This window comes from Chamaea fasciata, unplaced genomic scaffold (genome assembly GCF_029207755.1).
Source record: "Chamaea fasciata isolate MVZ Bird 193981 ecotype frontalis unplaced genomic scaffold, bChaFas1.0.hap1 SCAF_4, whole genome shotgun sequence".
Taxonomy (NCBI): Eukaryota; Metazoa; Chordata; class Aves; order Passeriformes; family Sylviidae; genus Chamaea; species Chamaea fasciata.
In genome coordinates this window covers 83,774,696-83,795,629 of record NW_027094089.1, presented here as the reverse complement: position 1 = coordinate 83,795,629, position 20,934 = coordinate 83,774,696, and the positions used below count along the sequence as shown (strand labels likewise).

Here is a 20,934-nt window from a genome sequence, read left to right as displayed (position 1 = left end):
TGAAGTACCACAGGTGTGCAAAATACGGTCAGTGGGCCGTATTCCAAAGGCACTGTGGTCTGGAGAGGATGACTGAAGCGGAGCCTTCCCCACTTTCAAGGCACACCTAAGAAGCTGTCAATGTCACTCTGCACCTTCAACAGACAACGGAACACTCAGACAGAAAAGCTGCACTTATTGACAGGGTGAGAAAGAACGGAATCTTCCAGATGAGCTTACGTTTCAGCAATTTTATTTCCTCATAACCCTATTCTATATAGATAATATAGAATATCAAACCTATAATCCTACTCTACAAGCCTTCTCTAAGGTGGTTATTGAGATAACCAGTCATTACATGAATGTCACATTCATGTCTACTCCTTCTTCTTTATCTTCTTCACTGCCATGATCAGCGGTGTCAGGGTGAATGCTGAATTTCCTGATCTTACAAACGGATGCTGTCCACAGGAAAGAAAATAAAAAACACAAACCAAAAATCAATGAACCATGACTTTCCAAGCTTAGTGCTTCACAGGCTCAATCAGGGTCCCTCTGGTTTCTAGAAAGAGCCAGAAACACGACCAGTGGGACAATCTGCACCTACAGCTTCGTATGAGGACCTTGGCATCATAGGCAAACCTGGCCCAGAATCCCACTCATCTGTTTATTCTGGTGTCTTCATCTTGATGGGACTTTTGCCCTGCCGCTGCTCTAGAAATTTCCCTGGGGTTTCCTCTTTCCAGGATACCTCTATGACTCACATAGGTCCCTCTCTTTGAAAGACAGGCACTGTGCTGATTTCCACAGGGACACGGAACAGTGCCTACCTTTCCATGCCCTGCCCCTCCTGTGCTGGCTGGCACCTTGCTTCCCAGCAGGGACAGCCGAGCGGCACTGGATCCTGCACTTCCCTCTCTGCCACACAAGCTGGCAGTAAACCCTGGGGCAGTTGCCATCGGCTTGACTGTGCCAGGCAGCAGATGGGGCTGGGACCAGTCACCCTCAGCTGTCCCTGTCTGCGTGGCAGAAACATCCAAGAGTGGAGGGGGGGTACAAACCAGAACCCCTCAGAGGCTCCCAGTGAGCCCTCCACAGCCCCTTCTGCCCACGGCCAAATGCCTGACTGCTTGGCTGGGACTGGTTTCCCATGCTTCCTCCACCACTATTTCATGCCTCTGTTCTCCACATTGCTCTGCTTCAACTCTTTTGCCATTTGATAGAACTGAGCACCCCACCAAATTACAAAACAGGGCAACAGAAACAGTCAGAGGACAGAGCACCTGTCCTCTGAAGACAGGCTGAGAGACCTGGACTTATACAGCCTGAAGAAAGAAGAATGGACCCCAGGGAGACATTATTGCCACCTTCTAAAACTTCAAAGTGGCTTCTGAGGGAAAATAGAAGATTTTTTTACATAGGTCCACTTCCAATAGCAAGTGGGCTAATACTTTTAAACAAAATGGGGATGGAGTCAGAGCAGGTCTAACAACAAACCTGTTTACTCAAAGCATGGTGCAGCACTGGCACAGGTTGCCCTGAGAGCTGGTAGGTGCATTGTCCCTGGAACCATTCAAGGTCAGATGGGACAGGCCTCTGAGCAACCCGATCTCTTCAAAGATGTCCCTGCTCATTGCAGGCCACTTGGACCAGATGAACTTTACAGGTCCCTGCCAGCCCAGGCCACTCTAGGATTCCTCAGCGTTCTCATTTGAAAGCACCAAGTGTGGAAGTGAGGAGGAGGGGAGCTCATCTGATGCCTTGCACTTCAGTGCAGGAGGAGCCCGTCCCTGGGACACTGTTTCCCCTGCGGCCCCTTGGCATTTTACCTGCAGCAGCTCCTTGGCAGACCAGCGCCGTGCCTCGTCTGTCTGCAGGCAGCAGCTCAGGAAGTGACGTGTGCGCGGCAAGAACAGGTTGGGCTGCCACAGCCTTGGTCTCCCTCCAGTGGCTATCAGCAGTTGAGGCTGGAGAAAATGGAAACACCCGGCTCCACCTGCTTCTTTCCCTGGAACTGCAACTGCCCTCCCAGATCCCATTGTTTAAGCTCCACTCTGCAGCGACAGTTTGTGCCCTGGCCGAGAGGCAGAGCTGACTTTCCTGTACCAACAAAAACCCCAATGCCCATGCAGCCACAGATTTCCAACATCCAGCAGATCTTGCTTTGGCAGCTATTTCATTGACTGACGTAGTTAGTGGGAACTCCATCAGCAAAAGCATGTTTCCTTCTCTGAGGATTCACAGCAGCCTGACAGGCTTTTTAGAAGAGGCACTTTGCTAGTCTAACTAACCCTACTATTTCCAAGGATTATTACATGAAAGGCACCTCTGCACTGCTTGTTGGTCCCTTCCGCACAGCTGCCATAAAACAAAACTCATCAGGCCTTTTGTCCTGTTCCAGAAAACAATGGGAATTGGAAGAAATGAAAGGAAATCCACCAGGCGTTCCTCGGGGAAGGAAACAAACATTTGGAATCTCCTATTCAACACAGACACAAAAAGATGCCTGCACCAATCTTTTGCCATGAAAATGCCTCTTTGGGCACAGAGGAGACACCTACAGCTCTGTCTGTCCGCAGTCTGCAAGTTTCAGCTTCTTTATGTGGCAAAAGGAAACCTTCTCATGGTCAAATCAGAGGAAGGAGAAGTGCCATCCCTATGATAAGCCAATGCTCATTTGGATACTCGAGTCAATGCACTCATGGTGTGCCCAGCGCAGAAAGTGCCGGGCAGAGAACGGCAAGTTTCGGCAGGCTCTGCGCATGACACCAGGAGGCTTCTGAGCTGGTCTCTGTAAAAATGCCCATCACAATACCAACAGCTCTGTGCTGCTGGCACTGAAATAGATGGTGACCAAAGAGACTTTGTTATTATCTTCTTCAATCCAGAGAAAAATTTCCAAACCTAAACCAGCAAACAAACTCCCCTTGAGTGCAAATACTTATGGCAGCTTGCTTTCCTTTTCTCACACCGCCAGAGGTGAGATCAAAGGGGCTTTGATCGTGTCCCTCTGCAGCTGAGCTCAGCCACTGGGCATGGTGGGGAGCTGCAGTGCTCCCTGTCATTACAACTGTGCAACCCAGGGCTGTCCCTGCTCCCACGGTAAAGGAACAGCAGCGGCGTCAACCGCACCCCTTGGATCCCAGCCACGGGCACCTGACTGCAAGCCCATCAACTTTTTAAAGTACCCAGAAACAGCTCAGGGTCCGGCATACAATTCTAACTGCAGTTGGGGAGCAACACATCCTGAATTTAGAGAGGCCACCCAGACAGATGTCTTGAAAAGCTGAAAATCTGGATAACTCACAGGATTTGGGAAAGATGCTACAGCATGGAGAAAAATTGTTGTGCTGTGGTCAAAAAAGGAAAAAGGAAGCACGACTGCTTTGGGATTTACTTGGTGATTGTTTCTTTTCTCTTTTGATCTTTCTTTTGGCTTTTCTTTTTCTCTATTCTTTTGGCTTTTCTTTTTTTTTTCTTTCCCTTTTTCACTTGCTTTTGCTATTTTTCCTTTTTCTTTTTCTCTGGGGTTTTCCTTGGCTTTTTCCTCTTTTCTTACTTTGTCTATAAAATTGAAACTGCGAAGATTAAACCTCCCTTTCCAAGGGTACTAAGAACATATCTAACCATTCCACAGTAAAATTCCTTTCCTTCAGAGACAGAGCTCCAACATGGTTCAAAAAGCAAATGTCAGGCATGGCTGGAGGGCAAAATGGCAGGTTTCTGAACTGCTTGACCTTCCACTTCCCTTCTGATGCAACCAAAGCTACAGCAGATGCTGATGTGCTGCAGGGGACACTTTTAGGAGGCCACCTTCTAAAAAGAGCTGCAAGTGGTGCCAGCAGATGGCAATGGGATTTTGTCCAATGGCACACACAACATGGGACAGCTGAGAAAGACAGCGGGATCGGTGAGCATTTGCACCTTACCGAGACAGGAGTTTCATTCCAGGAAGGAACTTCTCCTTCCACCATGTGAATGCCCACGATTCCAAGCGACCAAATGTCTGCTTTGGGGCCATACGGTTGGTCTTTCATAACTTCAGGAGCCATCCACCCAGGTGTCCTGGCCACTGAGCTCTGCCTACTTTGCTCAGGGAGGAGCTGAGCAAAGAGGCCAAAATCAGCTGTGGAGAAAACAACACACAATGAAAACCACCTCAAATTAGGAACCCAAAGAAAAGAATTCCCCGCTCTCAGTCTAAGAATGTGCTCTTGAATCTCCTGGAGCACTGTCCACACTCCTTTCCTCGGGGCTTAAGCCCAGGAAGTGTGGTATTGGCCACCTGCAAAAAAATGCCAGCTTTCTAAACACTGCTCACAGCAGTGTCCTTTATTCCCCTGAAGCTTTAGATTGTAGCTCTCTCCCTCTGGAAGGGACACAGACCCACGCCACTCTTGACTGCTTGTGGTTCCTTGTCACACCTCTGTGCATGTTGCAATTTTGCCTTCAGCTTGCAACAGGAGCCCCTGCACTCCCACCAGCACCATTTTTGGGGAGCTGGCAGTCACTCAAAGCAGCCCCACGCTCTGCGTGCTTGGAACGCCGCACCTGACTAAGAATACACTGACCCAGCTTGACAGAGCCGTCGCTTCCCAGAAGGATGTTGTGGCTCTTCACATCTCGGTGGATCACGTGCTTCGAGTGAAGAAAATACAATCCTTGCAGGCACTGAGAGAGAAAACAGAAACAGGAGGGCGAAACTTAGGGAAGTGATTTCATCACACAAGAAAGGAAACAGCCTAAAAATTCCCTCTCCAGGGGAATGGGGCGGCATGGCAGAACACAGTGCCAGCGAGAGGAAGAGCTTGCTGCTCCAAGACTAGCAGAGCAGCACCTTTCTAAGGAGAGGCATGCCAGCCTTTGGAAGAGCAGCAGCAACTGCCTTTGTAGACTGCCTTCTGCAAAGCAGCCAGAATGACTGCTGCTGCAGTGCATGTGCTCTCTTCATGCAGAGGTCAAACGAGGGTTGCCAAGAAAGAAAATGTCCCTCCCTTTGCTGTCAAGTTGGATCACTTTTGGCTGGGAGGCTGCATGACAAAGGTTTTATTGCTGGCCTCAGCACAGACTTGGAAGTATCACAGCAGTTCCCTTCCATGAGCAGAGAGCATTTTGGCTGCACTGCTGTCCTTTTCAGCTTAGGACTGTGAGAAATGAATCTCTCTCTTTTGTTTGCACTTTGTTTCAAATCCTGCTGCCACCACCTTGGCTTTTACAGGCAAGGAATGCAGTGCAGACAGGCTTGAGGTAAACATTTAAAGAGGCAAGGCGGAGAAGGGCAGATACAAATACAAGAAACAGAGCGAGAATACAACAGCAGGAGATAAGAGTACAGGATCAGAGTCCAGTGAGTGCAGAGGCCCTGGCAGGCAGTTGTCTTGAGATGCTCTTGCCTGCCCATAGCACACCAGCAATACTGAAACAAAGGCTGGCACATGGAATCACTCCAGTTCTGAGCCCAGTTTCCCAGACCACCCTGCCCAAGGCCTGAGAAGTACAGATGGGATCCCTGACCTCACGACTGATTGCTGCCATCTCGTCTTCAGAAAGGCAGACCTTGCTGATGATTTCACTCAGCGTGCCTCCATCCACGTACTCCATAACCAGCCAGAATTGCTCATTGACAAGGTAGCTGAAAGAAGGAAACAAGGGCATAGACATAAACATGCATGGCTACCTTGGTCTCGTGCTTGATTCTTGTTTCCAGGTCCCTCTGTGACAAGGAGAGAATAAAAGGAATGACATTGCCTCTAGGTTGTGCAGTGTTTGCAGTCTGTCTCAAGGAGAAAGGCAGAGCTGTGAAAAAGGAGATGCCAGCAAGTGAAAAATGCAGTTTAGGAACAGGCCAAATAAAAGACCAGTCAAGCTGCATGTTTCTGGGAAAAAAGCCCCTAGTCTTCCTGCCATGCAAAGCCATGGAAAAGAGGAGACACAATCCAAGGCAAATCCTTGTTTCGTTTATCCGCACCTAAGAAGATACTTGAAAAAAAATCAAGCCCCAAAACAACATGGCAGCACTGAACTTGCAGGCTGTTGATTTACTTAGATACGATTGATCCAGGTCTTTGAACACTTTTCAAACTACACATGCCAGGCACGACTCATGCAGGCAAGATGCACTCTCTTCCCATCCATGGCAGATGAACAGAGCAATAAGAATCAACCAATAATTAACAGCTCTATTTTCTGCCAGTGACCAAAGTGGGTTTTTACTTTGCGTCTCTGCAAGAGGTAACCAAACATTCATGGGACAGAAGCACAACAACTCACCTGTCTAAAATGTTGACCAGGTTGGGATTCCCATTCATCTTCATGACCAGTAATTCAGAGAAGGTTAATTCCTTCTTCCGCAGTCCTTGGAGATTGATTTTCTTTATGGCCACCTAAAATGACATTGAAAATCAGTCACTTTCCAAGCTGGTGGCAGGAGACCACAACGCTCATGCAGCGCATGGTTTTGGAATGGCACAGCTAAGCTGTGCCAAAGTGCCTTGGGATTAGACCAAGGAGTAATTAGCAACTGACATTCCAACAGCCCATTTCTCTGCTCCTTTGGGGGCCAGTCACAGGACACGTGGTCACTGATATTTTGTCTTGTCCACTTGGTAACAAGGGTGTCTCAGCTATCACCCACAGACCTCTGAGCACACTCTTTGCTGCTCTTTCTGGGATTCAGAAGTAATCCGCCCCTTACTACTCTGTGGCTACCTCTTGGGCTATGGGCAGGGCTTAGGGCTTTTAGGGATGCCTTGCAGCTCTCTCCCTAAGGGCACTTCCTAAGTGCAGCACTGCAGGTGGCTAAGGGAACTACCAGTGACATTCAGATGTATTTGCTGACAGTCAGAAATGAGAACTCAGGACTCAAGCTGTAGCCCCAAAGAGCAGGGAGATGCTCGAGGAGGCACCACCTTTGTTTCAGCAATTCAGCAAGTGAGCGAGTCCTTCAGTGAAAGGAGCCACTACCCTCCTTGACTTCCTTCTGGCAGCTGAGAAGGACAAAGACTGTCCCAAATGCAACTGGCAGGCTGTCACAAGTCTGTGCTTCTTGTGTCTTTTCAACACAGCTCTAGCCAAAGCTGCAGCCACAGCTGACACCAGAGAGAAAAGCCCCCGAGAGCAGCAGAGTCTGTGGGGGCTGTTGACATTTACCTCTCCTCCTGTGGCAGTGTCGAGCGCTCTACAAACCTCTCCAAAAGTCCTAGAAACAAAAGAGCAGCAAAGAAAGGAGAAACCATTTAGACCTTGGAGTGAAAGCCAGCCCAGACTGGAGATCTCTGCTGGAAATGCCTAGAACCTGCAGGATGCAGAAGGGCACTGTCAGAAGGCAGATGATGCATTTTGCTCTCAAGTGCATGGCCACTGGGCCTGACGCATTGGGGTTTACTGTCTCAGCTCAGAAAGAGAGTTTCTTCTTTCTTCTCAGGTTTCAGTTTCTAAACTGTGCAGTTCTAATCCTGACCATGGAATATTTCCTACAGCAAACTCTTGCAAAGAGAGCTATGATAGGGGCTAGGCTTCCTCTTTCAGGCAAGCAAGATTCTTCTCCCTCTGTTAGTGTGGCCAGCTGATTAGAGATATACAAAAATGCAAAGGAAATTAGCACACAGCTGTCCCACACTTGAGAGACCAGGAGATCTACCAGGTCCTGTTGCCTACTGCAGGCAAGACCTTGGCAGTGTGGAGATGTCTTTGATAACGCCTTCTGGCCAGGTTCACAAATTCTGACTGGTACTGAGAGATGGGACAGTCTAGCCTCAGTGTCTGAACACGTTTGCAGCTGGCCTGACTTCAGACCTGATAGATACTCCACCAGGAAAACACCTGGCCCATGGTTTTGTGGTTGGACTCACCCGCTGCCGATATTTTCGACTTTGATGTATTTTGTCATGGGATTTTCCGTGCTGACAACTGTCCCTGAGGAAAACAAAATTCAAGATGCTGACTTTCAAGCAGAGATCCCAGCTTCCAGGAGACACCTAAAAAGGCAGCCCCGTTGCGTGGGGCTCTGAACCCTTTGTGGTCCGCTGGCTAACAGCAACAACAACAAGCAGACAGACAGACAGACAGACAGCTCTGAAGCACAGATGGCCAGCAGAGACTGATTTTCTACACAAGTTCCTATGGAGAATCCTAACTGTCCCTGTGATACCAGACTGAGGAGGACCACTTGGTCCAGCTACGCTGCCACATGCACACAAGACACCGTCCCTCAGACAAGAAATACACAAGACGTACTCAGTAGCTCCAGGGAGTCCTCCTCGATCTGCTGTTGCTGAGCAGCAGCTGTGTCAGCGCTGCAGATGAACCGACTGCCCGGGCTCACCTTCTTGGCTTGGGGAGCAAAGGCTCCTTGACACAATGCTCCTGCTGCAGCAGGTTTGGTGCAAGAGCCTGTGTAGATCTGGGAGAAGAAATGAGTTTGGTTCAGAAACGTGGCTGGCGGAGATGACCCTGAGATGCCGTCCCAAATGCAAGCCCTTAGGAAGATGCTGTCAGCCTGCCACACGCAGGGCTCTTAAAATGGATTTTTTGCACGTCCACTTCTCTTTGACTGGATGGGCCAAAGCCAAAGGCTGGTTTTACTGGAGTTCATGGCCAGATTCATCTTCCATTTCCAGGGATTTTCTGAAGGACGACTGCCACATGGACCATATTCCACTTCTTCCCAAGGACCATATTGCACTTCCTCCCTCTTTTCCCCCTCCAAGGGCTGCAGACACACTTGCAGCTCCCGGTTCAAATGTTCTACCTCCCCCCACGGAGTGCTCTTGTCCTCCACCACGTTCAGGTCATTCTCAACTGGCAGCACTTCTGGTGGAGGCAGTTCCTGTGGCTCACACCAATCCTGGGGCTCCTCCTTCTCAGCCATTTGCAGGAGGCCTTTGCAGGCTGCCTGGCCAGATGTCAACACTTCCACCTCGAGTCAAAGAGAACAAAGCAGTCAGAGGCTACAGCTTGTCCCTGTTAGCCAAGAGTCATCAGCTGTGAGCAAAGGGAAAGAAGAGATTTACAAGGGCTACAGACAGCTCGTTTCCATCCTCCATCTTGGGATCCACGTTCCACTGTTAAAACACCACAAGAAACGAGGAGAGCGAGAAGAGGCCAGCAGGAGTCAGTTTGGATGACTGCTGGCCAAAAGGCCAAAGGACTACTTCCATTGTCCAGGGCAGCAGTCGAGATTCAAGATACCAGGAAATGTCCTTTAGAATGGCTGCCACAGACACTACAGCAGGATGGCCCTCAGAGGCATCACCCCATTTGCCTGCTGCTCTGCAGTGGAAAGGCAAGAAGGGCAGAAAGCACCAGCTTGGTGACTGTGGCAGTTATTGCTGTTTCACTCACTTGCTTTTGAAGATTTTGACGGAGGGCATTGAGTATGTCTCTCATTGTTTTCATTTCTTGCTCCATCCTCTTCTCTTTTGCCTTGACCCTAGCCTCCATTTCCTGCAGCCCTGCTTGCAGCTGTTCCTTGTCATTCTGAAAATAAAGTGAGAGAGGATGTTTCCTCATTGGAGTAGCTTCACCTCTCTCACTCACCTGAGGTTGTTGATGTCCCCTCTGCTGATGGAGATGCATCTCCTCTTGAGGATGAATCTCCATCATGTCTTCTGTGTTCCTCCTCTTCACTGCCTTGATGTCACTCTGAGCTTCAGGCAGCTCTGCTTGTGGCTCTGCCTTGAGATTCTGCACACACAAACGCAGAGCAAGTGACAGGGAGCTGCCATCAGGCTCAGCTTTTTCCTCTTTCAGCCTCAAAATCACATTCGCTCAGCCACTTCTTTCTGTGTCCCTGCCCACCTCTGCTTCCACTGCCAACCTCCTTTCCCAGTGCCGATCTCTGCACGTGACAAGGCTGGGCACAACTGGAGCGCCCAAAAGACTCTGTAGAAGTGATGAACGACTCGAGAAAACTACAGAAACTTTCCAGAAGCCAAACACAGGTGTCCCAAGTAGGAAAACAAACAAACAAAATCTCTTGACTTCCAGAAGGAGCCCGTGCGCCCTTGGGCTATAGCTCTGCAGAAGCCAAGACATAGAGCTTCGCTGAGCCAGATGCTCACGCGGAGCACCAGCCCATTGGTGACTCAACGTGGCAGATCAAAGCCCATTGCCCAGCTGTCACTGGCTGGGGGGAGACCCTAGGTCCTGGCAGCACTGCAGCACTCAGCACCCTCAGCCAGCAGCAGCGAGAGCTGGCTGGGCAGAAACTTGCACCTCTGCCTTGCACTAAAGACAGCACCCTCCAGAAGTGGCACTTACTGTCTGGGAAAGTTCCAGCTGTGGTGTGACCGCTGCTGGAGGCCTGTGGTCATTTGGCTCCTCGTTGGCCTCTTCTGCAGGAGCAGAGGGAGCCAGAGGAGAGTCTGCTCTTGCTTCTGTGATCTGTGGACAGAGAGGACGGTGAGATACAGGCTCATTTATAAGCTTCCTTCTCTTCAGCCCTCAAACCGGCTGTACTAAGCACAAATCATCGACCTTAAGAGCAATGGGATTCTAAGTCACTCAGACTAAATTCAAATAGGCTGATTCAACTGTGCTGCCAATTGCTCTGAATTAGATTTTCCCCCCTTGGCTACTATGTGGGGGCAACTTTCTCCCTGCAAAACTGGGCTTTTAGCTCTTTTAAAGCTCTGCAATGGAAAATGAGGAAATGGAAAATTAGGAAATAGCCAGTGACGCCTTTGCTCTTGCTGCTGCAGACATGGAAATGGATTTTCTTGCAGCCTGCTCATCTGGTCCTCTGCACTCTACTGCCACAGGCCAAGCTGACAGCTTGCTGCACAATTCTTAAACGCCAGGAACATCAAATGTTCCTTTCTTACTCACCTCAGGATCAGAACCTCTGAACACTCGGCTCAGGTGACCTGCAGTGGGCAAGGGAAAATAAACCAGATTTTTTGAGAACGCTGGAGACAACCAGAGCATTTTTACAGCACCTTCCAAGAAGGCCTCCCAGTCCACATTTTCAAAGTTGTCCCGCTTGACCCAGCAAAGGGAGGAAATGACAGACTCTGCTGCCACACACTCTCTCATGGAGGGAACACAACCCCTGCAGGCTCCCTTGCAAATGCTGCCCGCACAGCCCTGGCTACAGACACCCCCTTTTGAGCTGAACGTGTTGACAGCGCTTCACCCAAGCGGCATCCAAATGGCCTTTCTGTTTCCAAATCAACTCAGTCACTAAGAAAGAGCAGGAAGACATACAAAAGCCCGGTTAGGTGACACCCAGGGGAAACCTCTACTTACGTGCCAGCTGTGTCAGGAAATAGCAGGAATATCCGACTCCATAAACAGAGAAAACTACACCTGCAAGCTGCCCAATCATTGTGGCAGCTGCTGTGCAAGTTTGCAAACTCTAACACTAAAGAACAGCAAGGCTACTCTCCGTGTTCAGCTGCCCACTGACAAAAGACTCAAGCGCAGGACAAAAGCTCCTGTGCTGAGCAAGCTCAAGAGCTGCTCTGACACCCCTGAGGCCTTCCGTGCACCAAGACAACCTCGGATGTCACCACGACCACGTGGCAACCGTGCCCTGACATCACAAAGCAAACGCTCTGTGATGGTCTGTGAATTGATACCGACGGAGAGACTGATGTCTGTGTAGGCCTAGGCTGCATTTTTACCTCTTTCCCTCCTCGGCTGCCTGTTTCAGCTCTTGTTTTTCCCCCTGTGCCCCCTGTGCCCCCTGTTGCTGTGCCCAGCCCCAGCTGGCGGCCGGGCCGGGCGGAGCAGCAGTTCCAGCCCCGGGTGTCCCTGGAGCGTTGGGAGCTGCCGGTGGCCCCCGGCGCTGTCCCCTGAGGAGCTGCTGAAGGACGGGGAGACACAGGGGGCTGAGGGGGCAGCTCTGCCAGGCCGTGGAACCAATTCCAGAGGCTCCACTTTGGCCACGGCTGCCCTGCCGACCTTGAGGACAGGCAGGGACTGACAGGAGGCAGCGGGGAGAAGCTGAAGGCCACCAGCTCCAGCAGTGAGCAGGGAGCTGCTGCTGCTAGCCCCGAGCCCGGGTGAGGCCGCAGGGCCGGTCAGGCGGGCTGGACTGAGGGTGCCGCGGGGCTTTGGCCCTGGGCCGTGCAGCTGCCCCGGCCGCCACAGTGGCTGTCCTTGGGCAAGGCAGCTCTGCCCGCAGGGCCCGGGAGCTGTGCCCCTCTGAGGATCGTTTCCTGAGGCAAACTCCAACTCTAACCCCGAGCAGGAAGCAGAACCCCTCACAGTGCCTTTGCAGTAGCTTGGAAGGGGAAGGGCCAAGGGAGGAGTTTTGGGGGCAGGAGCCAATACCAAAGCAATAGGGGCAGGGTTCAATGTGGAGTGACAAGGTTTGAGCCAACCAGGCGGAACATCACAACACTGGAGGACTTTGTCCCTGCAATTCTCCAGCCATGCCCAGCACATGCCCCACTTGCGCCCTGGCTGGGCAAGGCAGGCACAGATTTGGGATGGCAGCAGAGCCACACGTTGGCTGAGGACTCGCTGCAAAGGCTGCTGAGAAAACTCGGGGACTCCAGAGTGTAGAACTCCAACCAGAAGCCAGCTGGGCAGGAGAAATCCTTCACCAGGAAAGAAAAGAGAGAAAATGTGTCAAAACCGGTGTGAGGATAACTCTGAGAGTCACAAAATGCTCTAAAATCACCATTGCCTAGGCATGTCTTCAGCAAAAATAATCTGTTAAAAACTGAACAGCTTCCATGAAAGATAGATTGCACTTTCTCTTTCACTTCCTTTGCTATGATAAGTGAAGATGTCCTTATCACTGATAATTTTTGCCCTTCAGCACCTCCCACACATTCAATCAAAGGTTCTGTGCTGCCACATGGCACCATAAATGGAAGCAGCCCTGCCCTTGTACCAGTGTTTGCAGCCTGTTCCTTCTCCTGTCTCCACGTCTCAGAAACTGAACCGTCCCCCTCCTGTCCAAACTGTGCCTGAGGGGACTGGGGCCTCCAGGAGCTCAGGAGGCTGCAACACCACTAGAGGTGGGAAGGTTTTGCAAAGGTTTCCTAAGCATGGGTAAACTCTGGGTTTGCCAGTCTTCCCCTGGAACATGTCCTACTCGTGAATGGTCTTGGAGGACACTGTGCCCAGCTCACTCAAGAAAGTTTGTTTTCTTGACGGCTTGAATAGAGGAGAATGAAATTTGTCATTTTTTAGAGTGAAACTTGGGGTTGGGTGCACCTGGGTATGCTTCATTCTTTGCTGCCAAAAGTAGAGGAAAAGCTTTAAATTGCCAACAGAAGCTGACTACCAGCCCACACAGAGACCTGAAGGAGGCCCAGGTGTGCTTGCTGCTCACTGGTGCGAGGGAAAAGCTGGAACAAAATCCCCTTTTATTGCGGATTGAGCCTCAATGCAGTGTTGTCTCCAGGGCTGTCTGTGGTAAGACAAAGTAATCCAGCCAGAAACTGTGCATGTGTGAGTTCCAAGAGCAAGCTGCTTCTCCAGAGTGAGGGACAAGGCCAGCCCAAAAGCCTGAAAGATGGTTGGGTACTGGAGAAGGCCAGGCTGTCCTTGTGCAGAGACGGCCCTCAAAGAGGACCTTCACACCTGCTGCTGCTGGCAAAGGGCAGCTGGTGGCCTTCCACAAAACGCTTCTTTTCTCCAGCTCTTCAAAATGTTCCAGCCAGCAACATTCCTGCTGCTCACACCAGCCAATTCCAAGCAGTGCTCCCAGCTTGGCTCTCTAGCTGTATTCCCAAACCTGGGCATTCCCACTGAGCCTGACCTCATCCTAAACCCACTGCAATTAGCGTTTTACAGAATTCTCCTGTTACGTGAGGGTCGTGGGTTGGAGACAGGCACATGACACAGCACGCACCAAAGGTTGTCAGCAAACAGCTCCTTTTATTGTTCACAGCTTCTTTTTAGAGGGGCTTTGAATTTCCCAGGCTTGGATAGCTGATTAGTTGGGATCTCTGCACTGCCCAGCTCTCTGGCCAGTGATGTGTTTGCATCCAGGGCTCGGATGGGGTTGTCTGAGGTCTCTGCTTGAGTTCAATTGTTGACCTAGGGATTTGTTTCTAGAACAAGCCAGGTTAGCCCAATTGGATTTATGACCAGATTTATTTTGTCCAGCTACAGACCAGCTGTGCTGCGACATCTCTGTGTTAGAGACGGTCTGAAGATCCCTCATCTGCCTAACGACTATCCTCAAGGACAGAGATTGAAACCCCTAAAAGGGACTTTAAAATCTCAACACAGGAGTTCTGGCCTGGCTGAGGTGGGATGTTGACCAAGTGCTGCCTGCAGGTGTGTTCGATGGAAAAACCCAGCATCCATATGGGAACATCAGAACCTGAGCAGAAACACTGGGCAAGTCAAGGTGAAGTGACTGCGCCTGCTGACTTGTACTGGTTGTCACTGTACCTGCTGACGGCCGACTTGTTCTGAGTTCTCTTAATGAACACACTGCAATGATTTCCCCCACCTGTTTGGCCAACTGCCTGTCGCTTCGGAGAGGACTCTAAGGAGCCCTGAGTTAACCACAGACTTTGTGATCACCCCACTGGAGACACTCGCGTCTATAGGCATCTTCAAAAGCCTCGAAGACTTGACCCTCCACGTTAATCCTAGCTATAATCCCTTTCCCCTCTTTTTCTGTCTTTCTTACTGTTCTCTTTTCTCTCCCCATTATTGCCTTTGTTGGCACTAAATAAAGGTGCATTTGTGGTTGAGTAAACTGAGTTTGTCCCCCGCTGTGTCTTTTGCGCTCTGAGATCCCTAAAACGGACCATCACGAACCCCGCTTCTGTGAGCGGATCGTGACATTAAATTGGTGTCACGGACAGGGTCTTGATGGACAGAGGGGTTGCGGGTTTTATATCGTTTGTAAAAGGGGAAGGACCCTCGTCTCAGCAGCACCTAGCACGCCACTTCGATGAGCGCTGTTAGAAAGCAAGGGGGGCGAGGGAAAATTCCCGCAAACTGTATACACCCAGGCGAATAGCACTCCCTGTCATCAGGATTTCTCAGAAAGATCTCATTGTGCAAAAGATGGGACTGCAGTTAGTTTTTGTGTTTTGGGCTGCTTGGTGTAGTTGAGGAGACAACTATTTGTAACTAAGGTGAACCTCCCAGGCAGTTTTGGTCTCCTCGCCCATTCCAGGGAAGTGAAGGGAAACACCGTTTTAGCTGTGCCTTTGGTGTAACTTGAAGAGTACCTCCCTGAGAGTGGTTTTGGTCCCTTCACAAAATGAATGAAAAAGATAAGTATGCATTTTATGCCTTGTTAGCAAAACATGGTGCTAGACTTTCTCTAGACGGAGAAAGGTGGGCACAGAATAATTGGTTTAACTTTGAAAACATTGTAGATAGAATATATTCTTTGCAACATGATGCTAGATACAAACTGGGCAGAAATAAAAGCATTCTTTGCTCAGTTTTGGGGGCCTGCCTTTCGGCAGCCATAGAAACCCGTTTTGAACGGGTAAGTGAAGAAAAAACAGTAATAGAATCCCTGCTAAATATGGTAGAAGCTTTGAAAGAACAATTAGAACAGGAAAGAAATCAGAATTATTTGCTGCAGATTTCCCTTGCAGAAGGGCGAAGTAAAAACTTAAAATCTGCAGATTCACCCACAGAAATAGAAGGAAAGGAGACATACAGCCTTAAACAAATATATCCTCAGAAAGAATTAGTACACATGCAAAATTGTGGGGAACACTGTTGCTCCAACTTGAGACCTCTCATTAAAACAGAATATAATTATATAAATGAAGAGGATCATGATCCCCACATAACCACCAAAGAAATACCATACACAGCCACTGAATTAGCTCAATTAAAGAAAGAATACTCCCGCCTCCCTAGTGAATCAGAGACGGAGTATGTTTTTAGAGTCTCACTCACTGTGGGTGACCAAATTAAATTAAGTGAACAAGAAGCAAGTGGCTATTGGGGACATGGAGTTTTCTTAACAACAGGAAATACGCCTGCTCCATGGTCCCTGACACAGCGCGCAGCTTACTGGGCAGGGGGGTTAAACCCCCTTGAGAGGGGCGACCCTCTGGCAATAGTTGGCGCCTCAGACCAACTCCTAGAAAACATACACCAAGCGGCGTGCTTGCAAATGATACATGAATGGAAATTAATCCCTGGCTATGAGTCACCATTGCAACAGCCTGTAAAACCTGAGATTATGACCCCCCCTAATTGGAGGTTTGCCAGAGTCTCTTAAACCAACAGCAATTCTTCAGAAAACAATAGCATCTATCTCTCCGGTAGATAGACTTGAAAGATTTCTTGGACATACAAGAGATCAAACTGGTTCCACTGACTTCTCACCTTTCACAACTCCTAGATCACAATGTAACAGCAGTCATAAAGTTGGGACATGGAGTGAGGTAGCAGAAGAGTTAATAAGTTACAGTAGAAAATATGGACCAGTGAAGTACTCAGAAGAAAAACCCAGAGGAGTCAGGCACATTGCTTCTCCGAATGAAAACCCAGAAAAGGGAAAACAAATTTGCAACCGGCAGCAGCTGTGGTTGCTAGGACTGAAAAGGGGAGTTCCACGAGAGTAATGGATAAATAGCCGTATGATAAATTGGCGAAAATAATTTCTAATTGGCCCTGTCCCAAACCTATTGTGTCGGAATCATCCAACCGACAACCCAGCGCACCTCCTCTTCCACAAGCCTTGGGCAACAAGCCACAGCACTCCCTAGCACAAGTTTTAACAATAAAACACAGCAAGTGGGGGTGTTCAACAGAAAATAACTTCCCACTTAGAAAGCCTTGGTTTGCAGGTCCCCTTAGAGAGACTACAAAAGCCTTTTCAAGAAGTAAAATTTCAGGGTATCCGGTGGAAAGGAGGTCTGACATGTATCCCACCTGACACCCTAACCTCCTCAGATCAAATTAAAGTGCCTGAGTCCAGGAAAGATCTACAGCATGCCTTGGGATTATTAGTGTTTTGGGGAAAACACATTCCAGATTTTTCCATAATTGCCAGACCTCTTTATGATTTGTTGAGAAAGGGAGTAAAATGGGACTGGAGCCCTTCTCAGGAAAAGGCATCACAGTTGTTGATTTTTGGAGCCACAGCTCATCAGGCCCTAGGCCCTATCCACCCAACAGATCCTTTTCAGGTAGAATGGGGATTTGCTTCCTCAGGGTTGTCAGTACACATATGGCAGTGGGGTCCTGAGGGTCCGACATGGCCTGTTGGTTTTTATTCCCGTGGTTTCAGAGATGCTGAAAAGAGGTATACTACCTGGGAAAAAGGCTTGTTTGTGGTTAGCCTAGCTCTGACAGAAGTAGAGAAGATTGTACCACAACAACCAATTGTTTGGAGAAGACCTTTCCAAGTTTTTAAGTCAGTCACTACTGGGACTCCCCCACCTGATGGGGTGGCCCAGACAGCCTCAGTAAGAAAGTGGTATGCTCAGATTGAACATTATTGTAACATCTTCTCAATAACTGAAGGAGCTGTGGAAAAATGGCAGTACAAGAAGCAGAAAACTTGGATAGCATCCAAGACAAACCTGCCTCAGTTATAGCCCCTCCCTTTTCCCCCGAACAGTCAGCAAATCCTTGGTTTACTGATGCTTTTCCTTTTGGCCCAACAGCTCCAAGCATAGTTCCCTCACTACGGGGACCAAGTGATTCCAAGAATCCAGCACGTTACCCTGGACAACCTGTTTTGGTGGACCTCCCCACGGAGGGAGAGGTACCACTAGTGCTAAAAACCCCTCTGAATAAATACACATGGGTAACCTTTGATGCTCTAGGGAAAGAGTATTGAATAAATGCACATTGGAGAATTTCCATTATTCTAACTTTCTGCCTTCTGGTGGCAGATTCTCTTGTGCTTACTTTTTACAGGAGAACTCCGAGGGACATGAAGGCCATATAAACCATGATAAATATCTTAAATTGGGAATTTTGAACAGTATTGATTTAGAGGTATTAATGAACAAATTGGCTTCTACAACTAGGGATTTGACCGAATTACAACAACCATTGCAGTTGTCCTTATTGGTTTTGGGGACACATCAGTGGTTGCTATCAAACACATTATCAAATTGGGAAAAGGTGAATGTGAATGATCACAAAATGTTAATCGATGCACTTGGTGCTACACAAAACAATGTTTCTTTGGCTCTTAGCTGCACCCAGACACAGCTTTGGATGCAGACAGTTGTTGCCTCAATCATAAGGGAAGGAAAAGAAGGCACTTTTCCTACTGAAATTCAGAAAATAATTTGGGACAATGCAAATGATTTTGAAAAGGAATTCCAATCCTGGTGGAAGTTGGTGAACTTTACTTGTAACCCCAATACCAACAGTCACAGCTTTTGTGTTAACCATATGTAATGCCTTTTTGCACTCGATATTCCCCATCATTGCATTAGGACTGAATCATGATAGAGCTGTCCTCTATCTTTCCGAGCATAGGGAATAGGCCTATCAAAATGGTGAGAAATGGCAAACTGTTAATTTAGAGTCATGTATTGTCTGTGAAAAACAAGGGTTCATCTGTGAGAGTAATGCAATCATAGCTCAAGACATTTGTTTGGACACAGAGCAAACTATTTGTCATTTTGAAGTACACCCTAACGAAAGTCCTGAAAGAGTGCTTGTGTATATAGGCAATGGACGTGCTTGTGTAAGGACTGCTTGTGATGTAGTGTTTGTAGAAGAAATAGGAGTGAATCTTAAAAATCACTCAAATTTTTGTGTCTGCAATTTTACCCCAATTACAGGATGTGACTTTTCTTGCTCAGCCCCAGTTACATGCTATCACATTTTACAATCACATTTTACCCTGTTTCACCGGATAACATCTGCCCCCATTGGAATGAATCTGACTTTAATTAAGCAATTGTTGCTTCACGAAGACTTAGTAGGAATTTTGGAAAAGGTCAAGAAAAATGGACAGAACACTTTGGTGACAGTCCATCATGATGTGAAAGAAATACATTGTGTTTTAGAAAGGGTCAAAAAAGATGCTGAATACAGGTGGTGGGATATCCTTTTTGGGTGGTCACCTGCTGCCACAGGTATCCTGAACAGAGTATGTCACCCCCCTGTTGTTCTTTCGGTTTTGGTTTTGATTGGTTTTGTCTTAGCAATCATTTTATACATCCTAAATTGGAAAATGATGAAGAAGTTAACCCACTTGGCATCTATAATGGAAGCGCACAGTTTAATCAATACCCCTTTTGCAAGAGACGCTCCCAAAGTTATTGACACAAGACGTACTACCCTAAGAGTGAAAATTAGACCTCCAACAGCAGCTTAATTTGAACTAGTTGGTTGCTTGTTTTGATTATTGTTGTTTGTTTTAATTATGTTATATTGTAATCAAAATTAAGCTTTTGTTTGAAAATTGTTATAACTTTAAGGAATTTGATGATTTGTTTTGATTATTTTGATGAAATTGTTTTAATCAATATTGATTGATTTGTTTTGTTTCTATTTCCTTTTCCTATTTCTCCTCTCTCTCTCTCTCTCTTACTCTCTCTCTCTCTCTCTCTCTCTCTCTCTCTCACTCTCTCTCTCTTTCATACACGCTCTCTACTGTCTCTGTTTTTTCCAGGATATGCTACTAACATGGATGAGTCCTGAAGACTTTGCAAGACTACGGAACCCTGCTGAAGGAGCTCTCTTGACGACAATTGTGAGTCACGGGGTGGTGTACGAGATGGCCTGAAGTTCCCTCATCTGCCTCACAACCATCGTCACGGACAGAGACTGAAACCCCTAAAAGGGACTTTAAAATCTCAACATTGAAGTTCTGGCCTGGCAGAGGTGGGATGTCGGCCAAGTGCTGCCTGCAGGTGTGTTCGATGGAAAAACCCAGCATCCATATCAGAACATCAGAACCTGAGCAGAAACAATGGGCAAGTCACGGTGAAGTGACTGCGCCTGCTGACTTGTACTGGTTGACACTGTACCTGCTGATGACTGACTTGTTCTGAGTTCTCTAAGTGAACACACTGCAATGATTTCCCCCACCTGTTTGGCCAACTGCCTGTTGCTTCGGAGAGGACTATAAAAACCCTGGAGACCCCCGCTCACTTTTGAGATATCCCCACTGGAGAAGATCACGTCTATAGGCATCTTCAAAAGCCTTGAGGACTCGAACCTCCATGTTGGAAGCTATAATCCCCTTCCCCTCCTTTCTGTCTTTCTTACTATTTTCTCTCCCCACTATCGCATTTGTTTGCACTCAATAAAGGTGCATTTGTGATTGAGTAAACTGAGTTTGTCCCCCACAGTGTCTTTTGCGCTCTGAGACCCCTAAAACGAACCCAGCTTGTGTAAGCGGATTGTGACAAGGTGTGAGCAGGAGCATCTCTGTCCAGCTGCCAGCCCCAAAGCTGTCTTGGAGAGCTGTGAATTCAAAGGCCTTCCAGCACACACGTCTCACATCTTACCTGTCTGCTGTGCTTCAACTCTTGGCAATATGCATTTGCTTCTTGCTTGCTGGAGGCTGCTGCGGCCCAGAGGGCCAGCACCGAGCTGGGCTGTGTGGGCCAGGCAGCAGGGAGAGTCTTGGCTGCTCTTGGTGTGTGCGTGGCCGCAGAAAAGGCTTGGAAGCTTTGCCTCCCAAGGCACCCTGCTCCCTGCCTCTTCCTCTGCATCTTGGAGAGAACAAGGCAGGCATTTCTGGCAGCTGGGCATTAGCAGGCCTTCAAATGGGGGCGTCTTGTGGAGCAGGCCCAGCTGAGACACCCTGAGAGGAGCCCAGCGCTCCTTGCCCCTCTGCGCTGACACGTGAGCCTTGTCTGCTTTCGGGATGACCCTGGCTGTGTCAGGGGCTGCTACGTAGACACGAGACAGCCGGTCCTGTCCTGCTGGGTCCCAGCAGTGCCTGGCAGCGGTCCTGCCTCCCCGTCAGGATGCCGGCCAAGAGAGGTCCTGGAAGCTGAGGGAGCTGATCTGAAGCTTGCGCGGGTGCCTACAGCTCAAGGCCAAGGGCCTTCCCTCAGGATAGAGCAGTCCTGAGAGGTCTCT

The 20,934-nt window shown here is 48.7% G+C and overlaps 1 protein-coding gene across 1 annotated transcript; it reads right to left on the bottom strand.

Moving 5' to 3' along the window:
* Positions 1–356: 356 nt before the first annotated feature.
* LOC136289071 (serine/threonine-protein kinase PAK 3-like) lies at positions 357–11,305 on the bottom strand. Its single transcript, XM_066182535.1, has 10 exons — positions 11,227–11,305; positions 10,807–10,844; positions 10,240–10,362; positions 9,322–9,663; positions 6,250–6,362; positions 5,494–5,611; positions 4,551–4,650; positions 3,909–4,105; positions 1,809–1,946; positions 357–440 (listed from the first exon to the last, which is right to left on the bottom strand). Exons 1-10 carry the CDS (start codon positions 11,303–11,305, stop codon positions 357–359), a joined length of 1,332 nt encoding a protein of 443 aa, XP_066038632.1.
* Positions 11,306–20,934: the final 9,629 nt, after the last annotated feature.